The 21,086-nt window shown below is 33.9% G+C and overlaps 1 protein-coding gene across 1 annotated transcript; it reads left to right on the forward strand.

Annotated features, from left to right (window-relative positions):
- Positions 1-1,069: 1,069 nt before the first annotated feature.
- On the forward strand, positions 1,070-1,501 carry LOC149212485 (uncharacterized). Its single transcript, XM_089388708.1, has one exon. The coding sequence runs from the start codon at positions 1,070-1,072 to the stop codon at positions 1,499-1,501; it is 432 nt and encodes a 143-aa protein (XP_089244834.1).
- Positions 1,502-21,086: the final 19,585 nt, after the last annotated feature.

A 21,086-nucleotide genomic window follows, 5' to 3' on the forward strand; every position in this document is an offset into this window, starting at 1 on the left:
ATAACAGACCGCCAGACGAATTAATCAGACTTCTTCCCACTGAAAAGGGCTCCCTAATCTGGAATGCAGCAAGACAACACAACAACATGATACAGAAGCACAGTTTCTGGGAAATCAGAGATGGCAGTAATGCTCGTTTCTGGGTTGACTCTTGGCATCAAAGACCATGGATCAGCAATTTGTTTAAACCTCCACATACAGAGGATTGGGCACCGCAACAGGAGGAAAAAGTCAATCAGCACTGGACTCCAGCCCTCAATCAGGGATATAGACAATGGCTAAAAGTGGCACAAATAATTCGACAAGGAACAGAGAAAATCCACAATGAGCTTGACACAGAACTCATGAATAGAAAAATCTGATTCTCAGACAAGAAGGATATTTTGAGATGGGGGTATACACCACGTGGGACTTTTACTACAAAGGAAGTGTACAATCTCTTGATTGGCTATCAGGATGGAAAAGACCCAATGTGGGACAAAATCTGGTCTCCAGTTATTTGGCCCAAGATCTCAACGTTTCTCTGGCTGCTATGTCAAAAAAGGATACTCACCTGGGACAATCTAAGGAAGAAAAGCTTCCATGGGCCCTCTAGATGCCCCAATTGCAACCAACAGGAAGAGACAATACAACATCTCATGGACACATGCCACCTTGCCAATAAACTATGGGAAAAAATGAATTCAGATGTCAAAAAAGGGGTAGAGTAACAGAGGATATTACAAACACCATTCGAAACTGGATAATCGATCCTTACAAGAGCAGGTTGCTAAACTCTCTATGGAAAATTATTCCAAGCCTACTCGTTTGGACTTTATGGAAAGAAAGAAACAGGTGCATTTTTAAGAATCAATGCACTCCTCTAGATACCATATGGAATAATTTTTGCAACAACCTTCAAGAAACCTTGGCTCTTCAAAATTGGCATGAAGAGGACTTACCTACCCTACCTCAGGAGAAGAACATATGGGAGAATTGGCATCTTTGGATTTCCCAAACTCATGAGCACTCTAGCAACCTCTCTCAAAATTCCAAAGCTCCAAGTAAATGGCAACCTCCTTCCCAAGGAATGATACAATTAAATTTTGATGGAGCCTCCAAAGGCAACCCAGGCATAGCAGGCTATGGAGGAATCTTCAGGGATCATGGAGGAAAACCACTCTTGATCTTCTATGGATCAATAGGTTGGGACACAAACAACTCAGCGAAACTAGCCAATCAAATTCTCCAAGGAACACCTGCCCACAAAGTAGCCAGCAGCTGGAGACTAGCGGCTCATTTAGAGCTCATAGAAAAATGGCTCTTAACCAATAGAGCAATCACATTCCAACATATCAAAAGGGAAGGCAATAAAGTGGCGGATCTCTTGGAAAATCTAGGGGTGGATAGTGAACGAGTTCTAAACGTTGGCTCGCTTGACATTTTAAATGACAGCTCTCATTTACAGGAATGCATCGATCTGGTGCAGAAAGATGCAGAACTCCCGGATGCAGGTGATTAATCGCGTTGGTACAACGCAACAAATTTTGGCTGGCAAGTGACGCAGCCACATGGCCACCCACGCTTCCACCCAGAAGCCCACTACCATAATTAATGGTGTTTTAATGTTGTGTGAAGGCTGAGGAAACCTCACTCTAATCCATAAGATGGCGATTTCTGACGGCCTCCACCCTGTTATGCTTCCTTTGAACTGTAAATGCCTCGCCGCTACTGCAGAGTCGAGCTCGCGCACGACAACGGGGAGAAGGTGCCAGATCCTCTACCTTATTGAAATGGTTGAAGGTGCCCACTTCTCGCATAATCTATTTTTCTGCTTCAGAACTGTTGCTTCAGCCCTTAATTCTACTTCTGAACATCGAATTCCCCATTCTCCTGCTCCCACTAGCCATTCTATCCCTCGTCTTACTCCTCCTAGCACCCGTCGAACCAATTCCAACTAGACAAATATGCCTCGTTTGTGGCACAGGATGCGACGTAGAAGGGGCAACAGCAGAGGCAGAGCAACTTGCCCTCCCTCGCTGTCCCTCTCTGACTCTACTGCTTCAGATTCCTCCTCCCCCTCGACAGTGGCTCACTTCACGGGTCGGTATCCTGCCACCCGTAGTGGTAGGGAGCATGCTCAGACAGCCGGCTCTAGGCGTGCTGCAGACGCTCATCAACCTCCTGATGCCTCTGTCCCGACGATGCAACCCTGCCATTCTACCCAGTTCCAATTTCGTTGCACGCTGGAGTGCCCGTGCATTATTTCTACCATTTCAGTTGCTTTCAGAGAGGAGCCATAGAGCTATGTCGTCTCGGCTCGCATCATTTAGGAAAGGACAGACACCAGCAGAAGGAAAACTCCTGGTAGCAGCTCTGGGACACGCAGAACACATGGTGAAGCTCTGAACCGAACGAACGCAGCTCAGGGACACAATACTCCAGGCGGAAATATGAATATGGAAGCAACGACGAGCGAGCAACAGCACGACGAAGATGACATGGAGGCTTACAGGTGTCTAATTGTGGAGGAACCTCTACCACCTAATGACACCTAGCAGGCCAAGGTTTATTTCAGGTTTCTTTGAGCACCCGGTCACCAACTTAGGGGTCTTTTCTGATGCTTTTTGTTGTAATTGTTGTCAATTTTGTTGTTTTGTTCAACAAACTATTCCACAATGTTATTACAAGCTGGTTCCCCTGCGTGGGCAGCACACTCCTTGAGTTTTGGACTGGTTTCCCCGATGAGGGCAGTCATTTTCAGTTATTGTTTGTTAAAACATGGTAAAATCTGAGACAGGATCTGCAGAGGTCGGTGCCTCCATGTACTATTTTTTGTTACATTAATAGAATTAGTCATATTTAGAAGAAAAAAAATGTAAGGGTTCATATTCCTAGGGTATCATATTATTCACGGGGTTTATAATATCGATCATAGGGTTTAACATAAATCCCTTGGGTTTAGAATCATGGTCAACGATGGTCAACAATGGTCCAATATCACATTGTGCCAAATAATTTCTTAAGGCGTTGCCTACTAAGGCGGAGGATTTTCCCGGATAGCCAAAAGTGGCTGAAATTCGAGCAAAAGAATTTCAAGAAATCTTGTAGTAGCAGTGTTTGAATCATTTTTTTTACAGTGGAAACAGATTCATCGCCATCAATAACCTCTCGGGCAGCCAAAATCTTGAAGTTTGACAACTGTAACTTAGATTTACAAAAATCCCTGACAGATTTTATCAAAATATTGCCGAAATTTCCATGATTTTTAGGGCAAAAAAGAAGTAATGTTAGACTACTACATTTCTCAATACAAAAATCAACCATGGTCAATATTATGACAAAGATTGTCTAAGTATGAAAATCAACGATGATAAACCATGGTCAAACATGTCTCTAAAAACAATATTTATATTAATAAAAAAATATTAATAAATATTAATAATAATTAGTTTATTATTATTATTTATTAACAATATTTTATTGAAATAATATTAATATTAATTAATATTTAATTAACAATAATTATATTAATAAATTAATATTGATAAAGAATAATTAAAATTAGTTTATTATTATTATTTTTAATAAAAAATATTTAATTAATTAAGAGTGATTTATGAATTCAATAATTATTTAATGAATTATATTTAAATAATTCATTACTTAAATAAATAAATATTCAATTATTCAATTAAAATAATTAATTAATCTAATTTATTATTTAATTTATTTAATTAAATAATTAATTATTCACTGAATGAAATAATAATAATTATTTATTTAATAATAATATAATAATATTGATATAATTAATTAATAATAAATAAAATGATTATTATTATTTATTTATTAATAATAATAATATTATTTAATTAATTAATAGTGAATGAAATAAAAATAAACAAACAATTCATTCATTATTTGAATTCACTAAATAATTAATCATTTGATTAAATGATTAATTTACGCATTTTTAATATTTATTAATAATTCAATCATTATTATTGTTAAAGAATAATAATAAATATTTATTATTTATTAATGTTAGTAAATTAAATTTACATATTAATAATGTAGTTGTGCTAATAATTACTTATGTAGTTGATATACTACCTATATCTCTCTCATATATATATATATAGATATATATAATTAAGAAAAATGTGATTTTAGTTATCAAAATTGTTAGTTAAAAAATAGATTTTAGCTATACCCAAAAATAAAAATTGCATTTATGCAAAACAATGTTAGGTTAATGGGAAATAAAGTTAGAAAACTATAAAGTATTTTTCTAAGATAACCAGATTTACAAATAACTTTACAAATTAAAATTGTGCTTCTTATTTTTAAAGTTAGTGATTATTTAGATTTTTGTTCATAAATTTTCTCTAGCCATTTTCCAAAATATAATAATTTTGATTACGGGCCATTTTAAACCGTGGTTTGACAATATCTAAATATTTTATATAACCCATTACTTAAATCTTAATCGGAAAATTAAATTAATTTTTTTTGTTTTTTTGTAAGCTTGGTAGATCCTTCCATTTTCATTAATATATAAGCAAGTTACAACCACATAAAACTGGTTAGGTGGCCTCAACTTGCCCAACGAAATCCAACTCTTTTGGACACCTAACCGCATGATAAGCCATCTAGTAGCAAAAAGTAATAAATCTTTCTATCCAAGATATATAGGTTTGTATATCGCGTCCTTGCCCATACTCTACTTGCCTATAAACATATATGACTTCAAACTAAAAAGTAAAAGCTATCCGCATATGTACTAAACACAAATTAAAAACCAGCTAACTTCCTAATCATCTTGCTCAGTAGAGGTGGATTCGACTAGAGCGGGGTCCTTGGCATTGGAACTAAGCAGCACAGTTTGTAAGAAAAGACACGGGAAGTGTTTCTCGATTCAACCGAGGCGTCCATCCTGTTTTTTCATTTGGAATTGTAGCTTCTTGAAATCCTGTTTGTAATTAGGGAAGTCTTGCACTCCTGTCGTCATGCTCGCTAAAATTTTCTCTAGGGCCTTGCCCAAGATGCTTTTCATGATCCAGTATAGGTACAACGTCTGTTTGAACTAGGTCACTCGCCCTCGAGTATGCCCATGGTTTGACACCATTGTGCGTGAATATTGCATCTCTATCTCTGTCGCGCTCACCTGATGGTTCAGGTCGACTTCCCATTCCTCAATCAAACTTCTAATATCTTCACTGGTCCCCTCACGATATGCATTGGCTGCTTCATTAACGAGGCAGGTGACCGGTTTCCTGCCACGTTTCCCACCCTAGGAACTGGGTTCTTCCTCTTCGCAGCCACCCGAGGCCTCCTTCCTCAGCTTCTAACCTTCGCTGCCCTTGCAATCACAACACAATCTCGATGCTTGGTAATGAAATGGATGTTGACAAATCCCTGTGCAGGTGAGGGTGCGAACCCAGAAGCGCTTTGCACCCATGAGATCCTATCTATCTATACACCTGCCATGGGAGAGAAACCGTAATTGACTTAAAACTAAACTTTTTCTCTTCGCCACTCACAGAACCTGCAGCCAATCGAAGTCCTCCAACCCAGCCAGTCATCCAATCTCTTGACCCCAAGGCCCATTTGCATAACAACCATAAACAAAAATTATGAACCCATCATAGGCAGCTCCAGGAACATCATAACAATTCCCAAACCTAGGGTGGTGTGACACCTCAACAACGACCCCATAGACGCTTTGACACAGATCATTGGTGCGAAGCCAAGAAAGACAGCTAGCTAAATCATTACCATGTTGGTACCACTAGTTATGCAGGGATGCATGCTTCCATTCAATCCTATAAAAAACATTAAAGTATACCCTAAATGTAAAACTAACAGTAACCTAAACCTAGACCCCCTAGTCTTCGAACCAAGCCATACAACAACATTCCCCAAGGTTTACACCCCTGTCCCAAATCCCAAATAACCCCATTCGGGAGAGGAGAATTTCATAGCAAACTGACACCAAGGTTATTCCGGTGAGGATTACATACTGCTACCAGAATACTGGCGCCATACACTTCTACCATCCCAATTTACTCCCACCCGCAGACAGATTGTCCCCGTGTGGAATCCAATCCCAAAACCAGACACTCGGATGCATGGAGGAGGAGGAGAAAAAACAGTTTACATACCAGATTACCCTCGCTTAGAGCTTAAGAGTCCATCATCTCTTCTGGAATCAATGTACTTCACTGTTCACGGAATCACTCCTCTGGAATTACTGCAATGCAATCGTTTGGGCGCGGAATCAACCTACAGACGTCTCAAAACACTTGCTACAAAACTCAAACCTTAACATAATAACTCTGCCACCTTCCATTGTGTTGATATTCTTATACATGCAGAGAGCCACTGCACCCATTTCCTATGTACTTCAACGTACTTGGCATTAAATCTGATTTGATGGGATCGCCCTCTAGCTTGCACCCCGATGGGGTGAATTCCATTTAATTTTCAATTATTTAAATTAAACTTATTTTTCCAATAAGGTTTAAACAAAAGAATATAACTTTTCTATAAATATAAGTTAGAAACAACAACTTGTGACCACGAAATTCTATCTTTTAATTATTTCGTGCAATTTTTTTGGTTAATTTTTTGTTTTTTAAATATCTATTTTCTTGTAATTATTTAAGAATGTGTGAGTAAAAGAGACATAATCTTGAAAGAAAATTGTTGGAGTAAGTTACAAGAGATAAGGGAATGCTTCAATAAGATTAAAGGGTTATTGGAATAAAGAAATTAATTGTAATTTTAATGGCAATTAAGGGTGTCTCTTGTCCTTTATTCTTCTTGGCATATATATTGACAAGTTAAGAGATTGTAGGTTGTATTGGTCTAACTATTTCTAGTATGTTGGTTTTCAAGCCTCTGTGGAAGTTTTTTGTAGATTCATGTTCCGGATTATCCACAGTTTCCAGTTCAGTCTGTCGACGTTTCAAACCCCAACGGGGGTCCATCATCAGGAACAACTAAAACACCCTAAGAAATATTCATCACAAGCTCAAATGGAATTATAACATTGAAAAAAGGATAAAGAGGGAGCAAAGATTTTTATGGGCTTGAAAACAAAAAATTATAAATCAATAGATCTTTGGATATGAAAAAAACTCTCACATTCTAGTTACTCTAGTGATTTTATATGGGTGTGAGTTTTAGACAAATAATACCTTTAGAGAGTCGTGGATAAAGATACAACATTTCCAAAAGAATTTTATAACCTTTAATCTAAAAATTAACCTAACATATCTTATCATCTTCATAAAAGTGAACCTTGTCCCTATTGGGAGCATAACCATTTATACTTACCTTATCATCTTCATAAAAGTGAACCTCGTCCCTATTGGGAGCGTAACCATTAAGTACATAAACAAGTTAAACAATGTGGAACATAAGAGTGTTCTTAAAATTGCTTTAAACTCTAGTCAAAACCACCTTTGGCTTCAGCTAGTATGACATAAAGTGAGGAATAAAAAAAATATTGATATTGTAGAATGTGAATAATATTAAATTTATTATTAAATAAAAATTTAAGAAAATTTTGGGATGGTATAAAAAGTTAAAAGAAAAAATAAATTAAGATATAATATCATAATCTATGAAATTAAAAAGAAATCTTCATCTAAAGAAAAATATAAACATTACTAAAATAATAATAAATTCTCATGAGCTCTATAAACACTATATTATGAATTTGTTTCACCTTTGTGACATTTAGAAAGATGAAAATAAAAAAATACTTTTTAAAAATATCTAATATATATCTACATCAATTTTCAATTTCAAAAAGTCCCAAAAAAAACTTAATTAACAATAGTAATAATAGAAAAATGTTATCATAAAATTTGTAATGATAATAAAATATTATATATCATAAAATTAAAATTTTTTTTTTTTTTTTTTATAAAAAAATATTAATAATTTTAAAATACTTTTCTTGAAATATAAAATAAATAAATAAATCTATTTTTTTAAATAAACTAAATTTAATTTCAAATAAATATTTATCTCAACCTAAATTATAGTTCTTAATATTAAATTAAAAATCAAATAAATAAATTATGAAAATAAACATGATCCACACCCAGAACTTAAAAGGAAAGAAATGAAGCATATGGAATCATATAACTGTTCACGTGTGAATTTTAAAATTATATAAAATCAAGTTTTCCAACCAAATTTCCGTGAGAATTTTTTTTGGTCAATGGGCCCGCTCCCACCCAAAGTGCAGTACATGCCGGTCGTTTGTATTACGACGGGCGGTCAACACGGGAATATGGGGTGGAGATTCAAGGCGTTCATATTGAATAAGATGTCTAAATATGGATTATTTTTATTTTGCCTAAATTATTAATCATTATTTAATGAATGAAATAATTAATAATAAGAAGAATTATTAAAGTTGATTTATGAGAGATTTTTCTGTGTAAATCACATGATATTTTATTAATATTTTATTTGTTTACCCGTTTCGAATCAACCAATGTGGTTTATTGTCAGGACATGTTGAAGAATCGGATCCATGCAAATAGTCAGAGTAAAACATCCAACGGCTCTAATTTTTTACCAGGCAACGGCTATATTGACTAACGGCTAAATTTGACTGGGAAATAGTTAGTTGGACAGGAGCTGGGGCATAACTATATTTAATTCAAAAATTAAAATAAGTTTATTTAAATGATTATTAAATTAATAGTTAGTTATACTATTATTAAATTAAAAGTTAAAGGGACATATGAATTTACATAAAGATTTTAACTATTTTATAATTATTTTAATTTTTATTTTATATATATAAATGATTATTAAATTAATAGTTAGTTATACATAAAAGTATTAACTATTTTATATTTATTTTAATTTTTATTTTATATATATATATATATATGTCTTTAGTCAATATAGCCCTTTCCCAGTCAAATTTAGCCGTTAGTCAATATAGCCCTTGCTTGGTCAAAAATTAGAGCCGTTGGATGTTATGCTTTAACATGCAAAGTTGATCTGATTCTTCAACTTGTCCTGACGATGAACCACATTGGTTGCACTGGTTGGTTCGAAACGCGTCAACAAATGAAATATCATGTGATTTACACCGAAAAATCTCTCATAAACTTGATATGGATCACAGAAGCCTCAATTCAACAATTAAAGTTGATGTATTACTAATGTAATTATGTAAAATAAATAATTGATAAATGTGGATTCTTATTTATAATAAATTTCAGATTGGTAAAATTATTTAATTTATATGTTTGTACTACTCTAAGTTACACATATTTACTTACATTAAAAAAATATATACCAAAATTTTTTAATCATGGAGATTTATCATTTTATTATGAATAAACTTTGTCATAACCTCATGATTTATGACTATTCCATTCCTAAATAACTATAACTAATTTCGTATGATACTTGTTTATATGATATTTTTTTTTAATTAATCAATTTGATTAAGAGAACAAAAAAGTGATAACTATTTTGGAGATAAATCTTAACCTTTGATTTGTAAATACTAATAAAAATATTCTAGAATATTTAGTGGAGGTTAAATCCCTACTATCCACCTAATAATTATTGATAATTAAATTAAAATTTTAGAAGCCATATTCCAAAATAGACATGCCTATAGGCACAATTACTATTTAAAGAAAAATACACAATTAGAATAAGTTGTAGGCTAATTGTTTTATGTTTTGAAATTTTATTGGGTATATCTTCTACTCAAATTTGCTCCAATTCTTGTAGGGATTTGTTGGAATCATAAGTTTGATTTGTGAAATATGCACAATCAGAATGCCCCAAGGTTTTAAGGGCATTGCATCCATTTATGCATTAAAAAAAGATTTTAAACCACATAAAAACACAATTGAACAAAAAATGGTTTAGTCACATTGCAACCAAAAGCTCCAAAACCTAGAATAGTTAAACAATATCTTAGAATAATGTGCGAGTGGTCCATAAGAAATAAAAAATAAGCTTTCACGCTTGCTAATTTCCTTCAAATATAAGACTTTTCACTTCTTTCCTTACATAAAAAATAAAACTCATTCTTCAAAAACAAAAACAATTTTAAATCATGCATCATCTTAAAATTTTATATATATAATTTTTTTTTTAAAGAATAAAATTTCTAAAAGAATTATATTTAATAACTATTAGATTTTGCACAAATCCATCATGTGACATTTAATTCCAAGCAAGAAATTAATAAATAAACACACAGCTAGGTTCCTAACAAAAATGCTTGGCTAAAGTAAATAACATGATTTGAATCACAATGAGACAAAACAAATTTTTGAGCAACAAATCAATTATGTTTTAAAATGACTTAAAAGCCCAACTGAGAAAACAAATTACAATACTTCGACTTAAAAGACCAACTGAGAAAACAAATTACAATACTCCTACTTAAAGGTCCAATTGAGGAAACAAATCAAGTAGATCTAATCTCTCTTGCATATATGGATCTCCACCCTTTGCACAAGTTCATTGAGATACTCTTCTCAACTTTGTGTTGTTGTTATGTCTTTTCCTCAATCTTTAGGCTCAATTTATAACTTTTCTAAATTAAGATCAACGATTTGAAATAACTTGTCAAGTGAATTGAGAATAAGTGACATAAATTTTATTAACTTTTTTATGTTTATTATTGCACTACCTTTATATCTGATGCATACTACATATAACTCATCTACATCCATGCATCTCCCCCTACACATTCCACATGTCACATGAAACTGACATGCATGCCTTGCATGTAGCATGCAAGATCTTAAGGAGGAAAAACTAAGGTCCTTCTAGTCAAGACTAAGTTTTTCTGTATTTAATAAATTTAAATTTAAATTATTTATTTATTTATTTATTTATGATCTATGAAGTGTAAATTAACTCATTTTGAATGAGATTTAGTTCTCACTAAGTTTTAGTTACAAACTTATGGAGAGGGGAATTAAACTATCCCAAAAAGTGTTCAATTAAACTTTGTACAATTCACGTGATAGAATCTCATTATAGACATCCTCATAATAGCATTTAACTGTGGATCTCTATCGATATTCAACCTAATTGTTTGAAAAAATATTATATATTTATAACTTGATTAATCAAATAACTTCAAAATAATATAATTAATTAAAACTAAAAATAATATTTCATTTTACGCATATTTATTAAAAATTCTTCCAAAAATTACAACCATTTATATCTTAGTTCATGACATGCACCTTAGTGATCTCACCTATTTGTGTGCACAATCACTTAATACCTATCTCCCAATATTCTTAATACATTTATTAAATTTTAACTCACTTCATAATATAAATATAGTTAGTTTAATATTAAATTGGGAAGAACCATTTATTATGTGAAATTTATTGTTTTATTATGTGAAACTTTGAAGCAACCTTTTTAGTAAGTTTATTAGAGACTTCAACGTACCCTCATAATATGGATTTCCTTAAATGCAACATTTTAGGAGCCATGTACTCTAATAAGATAGTCGACGACTTGGTTTAAACATGGAAAACGCAGGGAACCTTATGCAATATTTTATTTGATATTTTAAAGTAAAATTTGAATTAAATTTTAGAATATAACAATATAAGGAAATTTGGTTGGTTTTAGTTTGTTATAAGAAAAATTAGATTAGTGGTGAAATTATAGTTTTTTATCATCCATAATAAATAACTGTAATACAAATTTCACTATTTAGATTTTGATGAGTTAGAGGTGTACAAGAGATTGGCTCTTTGTTTCTACTAAGTGAGTATCTAAGATCTAGAGGGAGGCCAAGATGATCTTCAATGCAACCCAGATTCCTATCCATACTCCTCATATTGAGGTGTAATTGATTTAACATAAGAAGAATTTCATCTTTTGCCTCATTTTTGTCAAGAAGAACCCAACTTAAGAGGAGATTTAAGTTCTAGTAAATGTCGATTGTATACATACATTTGTTGTATCACCCTCTAGTGTTCCCAATATATGGCACCTACTATGCAGTTTTAGCTAATGCTTTTGTGTTTGTTAGAAAACCTTGCTTAGTATATCTTATTTCACATTAGTGATTTCTTCTTGGATATCCTGAGGTATATTTTCATTGTAACATTAGTCAAAGCTTTCAACTCCTTGCTAGGTCCACAAGCCACTATGCTTGTGGAAGTAGGATGCACCACAGTGGCTCTGAGCCCTTTGATGGGTCATTATTAGTTTATCTTCATTCATTAACAAATCTTGAGGAAGGAAGAATACTAAGAGGAAGATACTAGCTAGTTCCATATGTCGAGATGTGAGAGGATAGGATGACTAAAACCCAGAGGGGGACAAGGCCATTGGTAAAGACAAGGCCAAAGAGGGACACAAACTCGGTTCATAGGAATGAATTATAGTTTTTTTTCATTCGAGGCCCAAGGAAAGACAAACTAGAGACCAAGGAAGACTGCTTACACCATTAGAGGAGAAGGAAAAAAACCCAAGGTTCTAAAGGGAAAGCTAAGGAGATAGGAATAAAAGTAAGGAAATAATAATGTGAAAATTCAAAGAACCAAGGAGGATGGGGGTTCATTACTATATAAGGAGGTAGATAGAGAAGCAAAGAGCTCACCAAGAATAATACAGTGTCTTCCCATAATATTTTATTACCTCCAGCCTAGACCTCCCTCTTAGCCACATGAATGACCACTCCTGTAAATAATGAATTTTATGCATGGGAATATTAGCTTGTATTGGTCTCACTGATAACTGAAATCCTCCTAGATTTCACTATAATGAAGTGCATAAATTACAGTTATTATCTATAAAAAGTTCCATACTATGTGAGGTCGGGTTTTCCGTAACAACCATGTTGGACGTGATGATCGATAATGCGAGTTTCATTAATGAGGGCAGTGAATGATGGGGGCAGTGTACGGCCATGTCCCTTGGATATCATGTGTTGTGGGGGAAATCCATACATCCACCCATATGTTAGTTCTCTAATACCCTACTAGGGGAATAATGATCTTCCAGGGATAGATTATAACAATTTTGTCTAGGGATAAAATTACGGAGGAAAAGTTAGTTGGACAAAATTGAAGAGGCTTATGGTTTATAACATTCATCATCTAAGAGATCCACTAATTTGTTTCTAGTTTTTTTGACATGTGGAGGAATTATTATAGGGATTGAAGAGAGGTACCCAGTTATAATATCCAAAATGTATTCCAACAACCAACTTCTACTAACTTCGCTAGGAGTCAACTTGTGGAGGATTTTGATGACAATATTTATGATAATTTGAGAAGTTCCTTCAATTATAAAGTTTGGTGATGATCTTAGCTTACGCTATTTAAAGTTTGGATTCAAGGGTTTTTAGTTCCATAGAGTTGTTACTTGTATAACACATGGGCCCTAAGGAAAGCAAGAGAATTGTTCCTTTAGAATCCTTGAAGATTCCTCTAGAGCTTGCAGCTTGTAGGTTTTCTTTAAGAGCCCCATCAAAGTTTAACTTGATGAAGCTTGCAGAGGTAGGGAGGGTATCCATATTGATGCATTAGTGAGAGAAGGAGAGGGAGGCTTGTTTCTTAGTTGCAATGGTTCAATTCTTAATTTCCACTTCTTGAGGATTAAGGTTTCATTGTCCCCAAATTTCCAATCTTGTTCAAATCAGTGTTGTGATATTATATTTTTTTGAATTGATGCCATATATGATCGGGATTGAGAGAACTGTTTTGAAAAATGTGTCTCTTCTTTTCCTTATAAATTTACCTTAATATAAATCTCAGAAGAAGATTCCATATTCAATTTAGAATGGGATTTTTAAGGCTTTCGTTTTCCACTACACCATGGTTTAGGAGTTTTTGTTTTAGTATTGAAATCCAAGTGACATACTATGTCTCATATAACATTATAGATGGTGGTTGCATATGAGTAACTATTGAAAAGGAGCTCCAAATTGTCTTAGGGTACATAATACAAGTGGTGAAGAGATGGCCCAAAAATTCCTCTTTTGAGAAGTGGTCTGTAAACTATTGTGGATATTCCACTGGACAATTCGTCACAAGCCATTAGATAATATTTATTAGAAATCTAAAAATTCTACACTATTACAGTTTATTTAAACTTCAAAATTTGTAGATTTAACAACAATTAGTGCATGCATGTGAATGAAAATTATGCAAAAAAATAGAAATTAAAAAATAAGCTAACACAAACACATAAGACACAAAATATTCTCTAGGGAACCCTTTCGGGAGAAAACCCAGCTGGAAGGTGAGGTCGCTTCGCTCTCTTTCTCTGTTTGGTAAAGAAGACTGCATGTATAAAGAACTAATTCATGTGGCCTGTGGGCTCCTACAGTGCACAAATTCTCTCTATGTGCTCTACCTCCTACCTCTCTTGGATATCTTTGCTCTGCTATGGAACAAAATTCTCTTGAATGAGTGGAATTCCTCTTCCTCCAAGTGGCCCGGTTATAACATAGCATGATAGCCTACTAGTGGTTAATTTTGACTACATCAAATCTTAACTAGAGCTACGATATTCTTCTAGAGTCCTTTACATCACAAACACGTCTCTAGCCCCTTTTCCATGAGTAATGGGGGTTGACGCATCATCCTCCCAAATTATAGGTGTGAAAACAGGAAGGTCAACTTTTGAATGGCATAACTTTTGCATACAAGCTCTGATTGACACACTTCTTGCACCTTTGGAAAGATCTCTGTGTGGAATAACATGAAATGATTCGATGCTAAAGTGACAAAGTTCATGTTATTCCACACACAAAGATATTATTGAAGAAGGTTTCGAACTCCTTTTTGCCAAACTAGGTCCTGTTGGTAAAAATAATCCCATGAGATGATTCATCAACTTTTTCCACTCTGAATGCATCGAGATGGATGAAAAACAATATAATGATACAATCCTGATCAAGAAGTTGTTCCAAAGTGAAAGTTTTTCTTTGGACAAGAAGCCATAAGAAGAAAAATATTTTCATCTAAACAGCCCCTCCCTCCCCCCCAAGTTGAATGTTGTATGTATTATTTGTTATTTAGAAAAGCTTGATTCTATATGATATGGTTCCTTTATAGAGAAATTTCCACTTGATTTGTGCACTTGGTGAAGTTTCTCCGAGCTATGAAATTTTGGGATAAAACGTGATTGAAGGTCTTTACAAAATGAAGACCTTCTTTTAGCTCTGGAAGTGCCTCTGGCCCAATGAATTTTGGGAGTTACTACCAAGAATTCTCTAAGAATAGTGTTAATGTGTCATCACAAATTCCCTAAGAGAATTGTTGTTGTATAAGATGAAGAGACTATTTATCATAATTCCATTATTGAAGAACCAAATTGGTAGAAAGGCAATCTAATAAGTTGATCAGGATGCATACTATTTTTATATTTCCGATTCTAAATTATTTTCCAAAGGGAATATCCTCCTCGAAGCCATGTCCACCATAATCTTGTCCCTATGACAATACTGAGAATATTTGGATCTCTCAAGTCAAGTTCTCCTTTGGGCTTGGGTTTGGGTTTTAAGTGTTCATCATAGTCTATAAGATCCCATTTATGTTCTTTTTGTGCTCCTCCCCATAGAAAAAGTTGTTGAATATTTCTGATCAAATTGAGTAGGGATTTTGGAGCTATCATGACTGAGAGTATATAAAATGGGAGGTCTTAAAGAATAGACTTTAAAAGGACCATTATATTGGTTATGTCTAGTGATTAGAAGGTCCAACTAATAAATTTTCTATTAAATTGACTTATCAAATCTAACCATATATTAGATCTTAAAGAGATATCCACTAGAGGGCTAGTGAGATATTTAGCAAGGAGTTCACATCTTTGAAATCCTTACAATCTAGAAATATGAATCTAGATAATAACAAGTGTATTAAAAATAAAATTTTAAATTTAGAGTCATTTATATGTATAGGTGAGGATCTTGAGATGTCTTTAACAACATTATGTAGTGCTCGAGCTTCCTAAACTATAATAACTCCCATGCATATAATGTCATTAATGAATTATTCTTGTGAGATTAGGAGATATTCCCTAAAAAATTAATGCCTTTCAATTTCCTTCTTGACATTGCTGATTTAATGGCTCTTCCTAAGCCCTCCTTCATTAGAATGAACAAGAATGGAGATAGGGGGTCCCATTGTGAAATGCCAGGAGAGAAAGAGAAGGTTCTAGTTAGAAAACCACTTCGAATGATATAGAATAAGGATAGAGATATTAGTGCCTAGATCCATGTGATCCATTCTACGGAAATAACAAACAATCAGAGAACTACAAAGAGACAATATCAAATAATATTGCCAAAGGATTTTGAGAGATGTACTTTGAGAAGAATGTTCGGATTTTTAGTGTTGTTTATATAATGAATTAATTATTGTGCCACCATAATCCCATCTAAAATTTGATGGCATTCTAGAATGCTATAGTGATACCAGGATTGGAAGGATAAGCTTGAGTTAATTAGTTATGACTTCAATCATGAATTTTTAAGTCATGTCATATATTTCTATGAGTATAAACCCACTCAAATCAACCACCTTATCTTTCTTGGGAGCTAAGATGAGGAATGTGGTGTCCGGAGGTGGACAGATTGAAAGAGTGTTTCAATTATTTGACTTTTTTTAAAAGACCTTGACCCAAAAACGACAAACATGCTTGGAAAATATCAGTCTTAAAGCCATTTGGCCCCATTTGTTTGTTCTTCAACATTGTTTCAACAAAAAATTCAACTTCCTCCATAGAGATGTAACATAATAGAGCCTTGTTCTCGTTTCAAGATATTAGAGATGGGATATGTTTCACTATGCATTGTAACTCTACTTTCATACTCATGTGTGGGTCATATAATAAATCCCCATAAAATTGATCAATTTTGATTCCATGTCCTTGTGAACATGTAGTTTAGTTCCTTTTAGGATTTTTAGCGAGGCTATATGATTATGATGGCTACAAGATGAAGCATGGGTTTGTGAAAGAAACTTGTGTTCCATTATCCCTCCTTGAGCCCTCTTATTCTTGTTTTTTGTTTCCATAGGATTTCCTCTTATTTGGTTCTCTCCTCAAACTTCTTCAACAGATGGGATTATTATTAGATGAGCTCTTCTGATCGTCCATGAATAATGGATTCCTACTATAAGAGGGCCATTTTTTTTCTGTAAATCTTGCTTCATTTGGAAAATATTTCTAAAATATAGTTTGTTCCATTTTTTGAGTTTGATTTTTACGTGCTATAACTTTTGTTAAATTCATTACATGGTGAAGCCTTCAATGTGTTCCACTTCCCCCACCATTCTTTAATTTTGTCTTGAAAGTTTGGGTATGAGAGATAGAAGCTTTCAAAACATAATGGGCACTTCCAAGAACTAGATTTTATGCATAAATCAAGGCAGATGGGCCAATTATCTGATCCTATGCATGGTATTATTGATGCCTCCATGAAGATATATTTTCCCAAAATGTTTTCAGAAATCAGAAATTAGAAATCTATCCAATTGTGATGCAATTTGTTGAGCTGCGCCCCTTCTATTGTTCCATCATAATTCCCATTAATTGGTCCTAGATCCAAGAGTTGGGTGTGTTTTATAATCCTTTTAAAGAGATGATTGTTTTCTTACATAAATCAAATATTCTACATTATTAGAAGGTCCAGGGAATCTATGTCCATATCCTTCATGATAATGGGTATTTTATACCTTTTTCATGGTTAGTTCATGATGGACTATCCCCTTCATACTTTTGATGGGCTTCAAGGTGATTTCAGGAAAAAGGGGATGGTTGAGAACAGTGGCATCTATCACAAATCTCATAACATTATCCTTCCCTACATAGAGAGGCAGGAATCCGTTAGGAACAATATTGTTGTCGTCAGAATCCTGTCTTCTTCTCTCATTTTTGTCTATCTTGACAAACGCCACCGGCCGCCTGGAGGAACGAATATTGGTAACTCTCTGGAGCAAACGATTCAAGTGGCCCATTCTTGACAAGATTAGGAGATTAGTTTGTTTGACATGTGGAGGAATTATTATAGGCATTGAAGAGAGGTAACCAGTTATAATATCCAAAATGTATTCCAACAGCCAACTTCTACTAACTTCGCTAGGAGTCAACTTGTGGAGGATTTTGATGACAATATTTATGATAATTTGAGAAGTTCCTTCAATGATAAAGTTTAGGGATGATCTTAGCTTGCACTATTTAAAGTTTGGATTCAAGGATTTTGAGTTCCATAGAGTTGTTACTTGTATAACACATGGGCCTTGAGGAAAGAAAGAGAATTGTTCCTTTAGAATCCTTGAATATTCCTCTAGAGCTTGCAGCTCATAGGTTTTCTTCAAGAGCCCCATCAAAATTTAACCTGATGAAGCCTACAGAGGTAGGAAGGGTATCCATATTGATGCATTAGTGAGAGAAGGAGAGGGAGGCTTGTTTCTTAGTTGCAGTGGTTCAATTCTTAATTTCCACTTCTTGAGGATTAAGGCTTCATTGTCCCCAAATTTTCAATGTTGTTCAAATCAGTGCTGGGATATTATAGTTTTTGAATTGATGCCATATATGATCGGGATTGAGAGAACTGTTTTGAAAAATGTGTCTCTTCTTTTCCTTATAAATGTACCTTAATAGAAATCTCAGAAGAAGATTCCATATTCAATTTAGAATGGGATTTTTAAAGGCTTTCGTTTTCCACTACACTATGGTTTAGGGGTTTTTGTTTTAGTATTGAAATCCAAGTGACATACTATGTCTCATATAACATTATAAATGGTGGTTGCATATGAGTAACTATTGAAAAGGAGCTCCAAATCCTCTTAGGGTACATAATACAAGTGGTGAAGAGATGGCCCAAAAATGCATCTTTTGAGAAGTGGTCTGTAAACTGTCGTGGATATTCCACTGGACAATTCATCACAAGATATTAGATAAAATTTATTAGAAATCTAAAAATTCTACACTATTATAGTTTATTTAAACTTCAAAATTTGTAGATTTAACAACAATTAGTGCATGCATGTGAATGAAAATTATGCAAAAAAATAGAGAATGAAAAAATAAGCTAACACAAACACATTAGACACAAAATATGCTCCAGGGAACCCTTTCGGGAGAAAACCCAGCTGGAAGGTGAGGTCGCTTCGCTCTCTTTTTTTGTTTGGAAAAAAAGGTTGCATGTATAAAGAACTAATTCATGTGGCCTGTGGGCTCCTACAGTGCACAAATTCTCTCTATGTGCTCTACCTCCTACCTCTCTTAGTTATCTTTGTTCAGCTATGGAACAAAATTCTCTCGAAAGAGTGGAATTCCTCTTCCTCCTAGTGGCCCGATTATAACATAGCCTGATAGCCTACTAGTGGTTCATTTTGACGACATCAAATCTTAACTAGTGCTATGATATTCTTCTAGAGTCTTTTACATCACAAACACGTCTCTAGCCCCTTTTCCATGAGTAATGGGTGCTGGCGCATCATCCTCCCAAATTATAGATGTGAAAACGGGAAGGTCAACTTCTGAGTGGCATAACGTTTGCATACAAGCTCTGATTGACACACTTCTCACACCTTTGGAAAGATCTTTGTGTGGAATAACACGAAATGATTTGACAGTAAAGCGAAAAAGTTCATGTTATTCCACACACAAAGATATTCTTCAAGAAGGTTTTGAACCTCTTTTTGCCAAACTAGGTCCCATTGGTAAAAACAATCCCATGAGATGATTCCTCAACTTTTTTCCACTCTGAATGCATCGAGATGGATGAAAAACAATATAATGATACAATCCAGATCAAGAAGTTGTTCCAAAGTGAAATTTTTTGTTTGGACAAGAAGCCATAAGAAGAAAAATATTTTCATCTAAACATCCCCCCCCCGAAGTTGAATGTTGTATGTATTCTTTGTTATTTAGAAAAGCTTGATTCTATATGATATGGTTCCTTTATAGATAAATTTCCACTTGCTTTGTGCACTTGGTGAAGTTTCTCCAGGCTATGAAAGTTTGGGATAAAACGTGATTGAAGGTCTTTACAAAATGAAGACCTTCTTTTAGCTCTAGAAGTGCCTCTCGCCTAATGAATTTTGGGAGTTACTACCAAGTATTCTCTAAGAAGAGTGTTAATGTGTCATCACAAATTCCCCAAGAGAATTGTTGTTGTATAAGATGAAGAGACCATTTATCATAAATTCCAATATTGAAGAACCAAATTGGTAGAAAGGCAATCTAATAAGTTGATCAGGAGACATACTATTTTTATAGTTCCAATTCTAAATTATTTTCTAAGGGGAATATCCTCCTTGAAGCCATGTCCACCATAATCTTGTCCCTATGACAATACTGATAATATTTGGATCTCTCAAGTCAAGTTCTCCTTTGGGTTTGGGTTTGGGTTTTAGGAGTTCATCATAGTCTACAAGATCCCATGTATGTTCTTTTTGTGCTCCTCCCCATAAAAAGAATTGTTGAATATTTCTAATCAAATTGAGTAGGGATTTTGGAGCTATCATGACTGAGAGTATATAAAATGGGAGGTCTTAAAGAATAGACTTTAAAAGGACCATTATATTGGTTATGTTTAGTGATTAGAAGGTCCAACTAATAAATTTTCCTATTAAATTGACTTATCAAATCTAACCATATATTAGATCTTAAAGAGATATCCACTAGAGGGCTAGTGAGATATTTAGCAAGGAGTTCACATCTTTGAAATCCTTACAATCTAGAAATATGAATCTAGATAATAACAAGTGTATTAAAAAGAAAATTTTAAATTTAGAGTCATTTATATGTATAGTTGAGGATCTTGAGATGTCTTTAACAACATTATGCAGTGCTTGAGCTTCCTAAACTATAATAACTCCCATGCATATAATGTCATTAATGAATTGTTCTTGTGAGATTAGGAGATATTCCCTAAAAAATTAATGCCTTTCAATTTCCTTCTTGACATTGTTGATTTAATGGCTCTTCCTAAGCCCTCCTTTACTAGAATGAACAAGAATGGAGATAGGGGATACCATTGTGAAATGCCAGAAAAGAAAGAGAAGGTTCTAGTTAGAAAACCACTTCGAATGATAGAGAATAAGGAT

This window comes from Pinus tabuliformis, chromosome 1_1 (genome assembly GCF_031772625.1).
Source record: "Pinus tabuliformis cultivar Carrire ecotype Pingquan chromosome 1_1, CPIR1, whole genome shotgun sequence".
Classification (NCBI taxonomy): Eukaryota; Viridiplantae; Streptophyta; class Pinopsida; order Pinales; family Pinaceae; genus Pinus; species Pinus tabuliformis.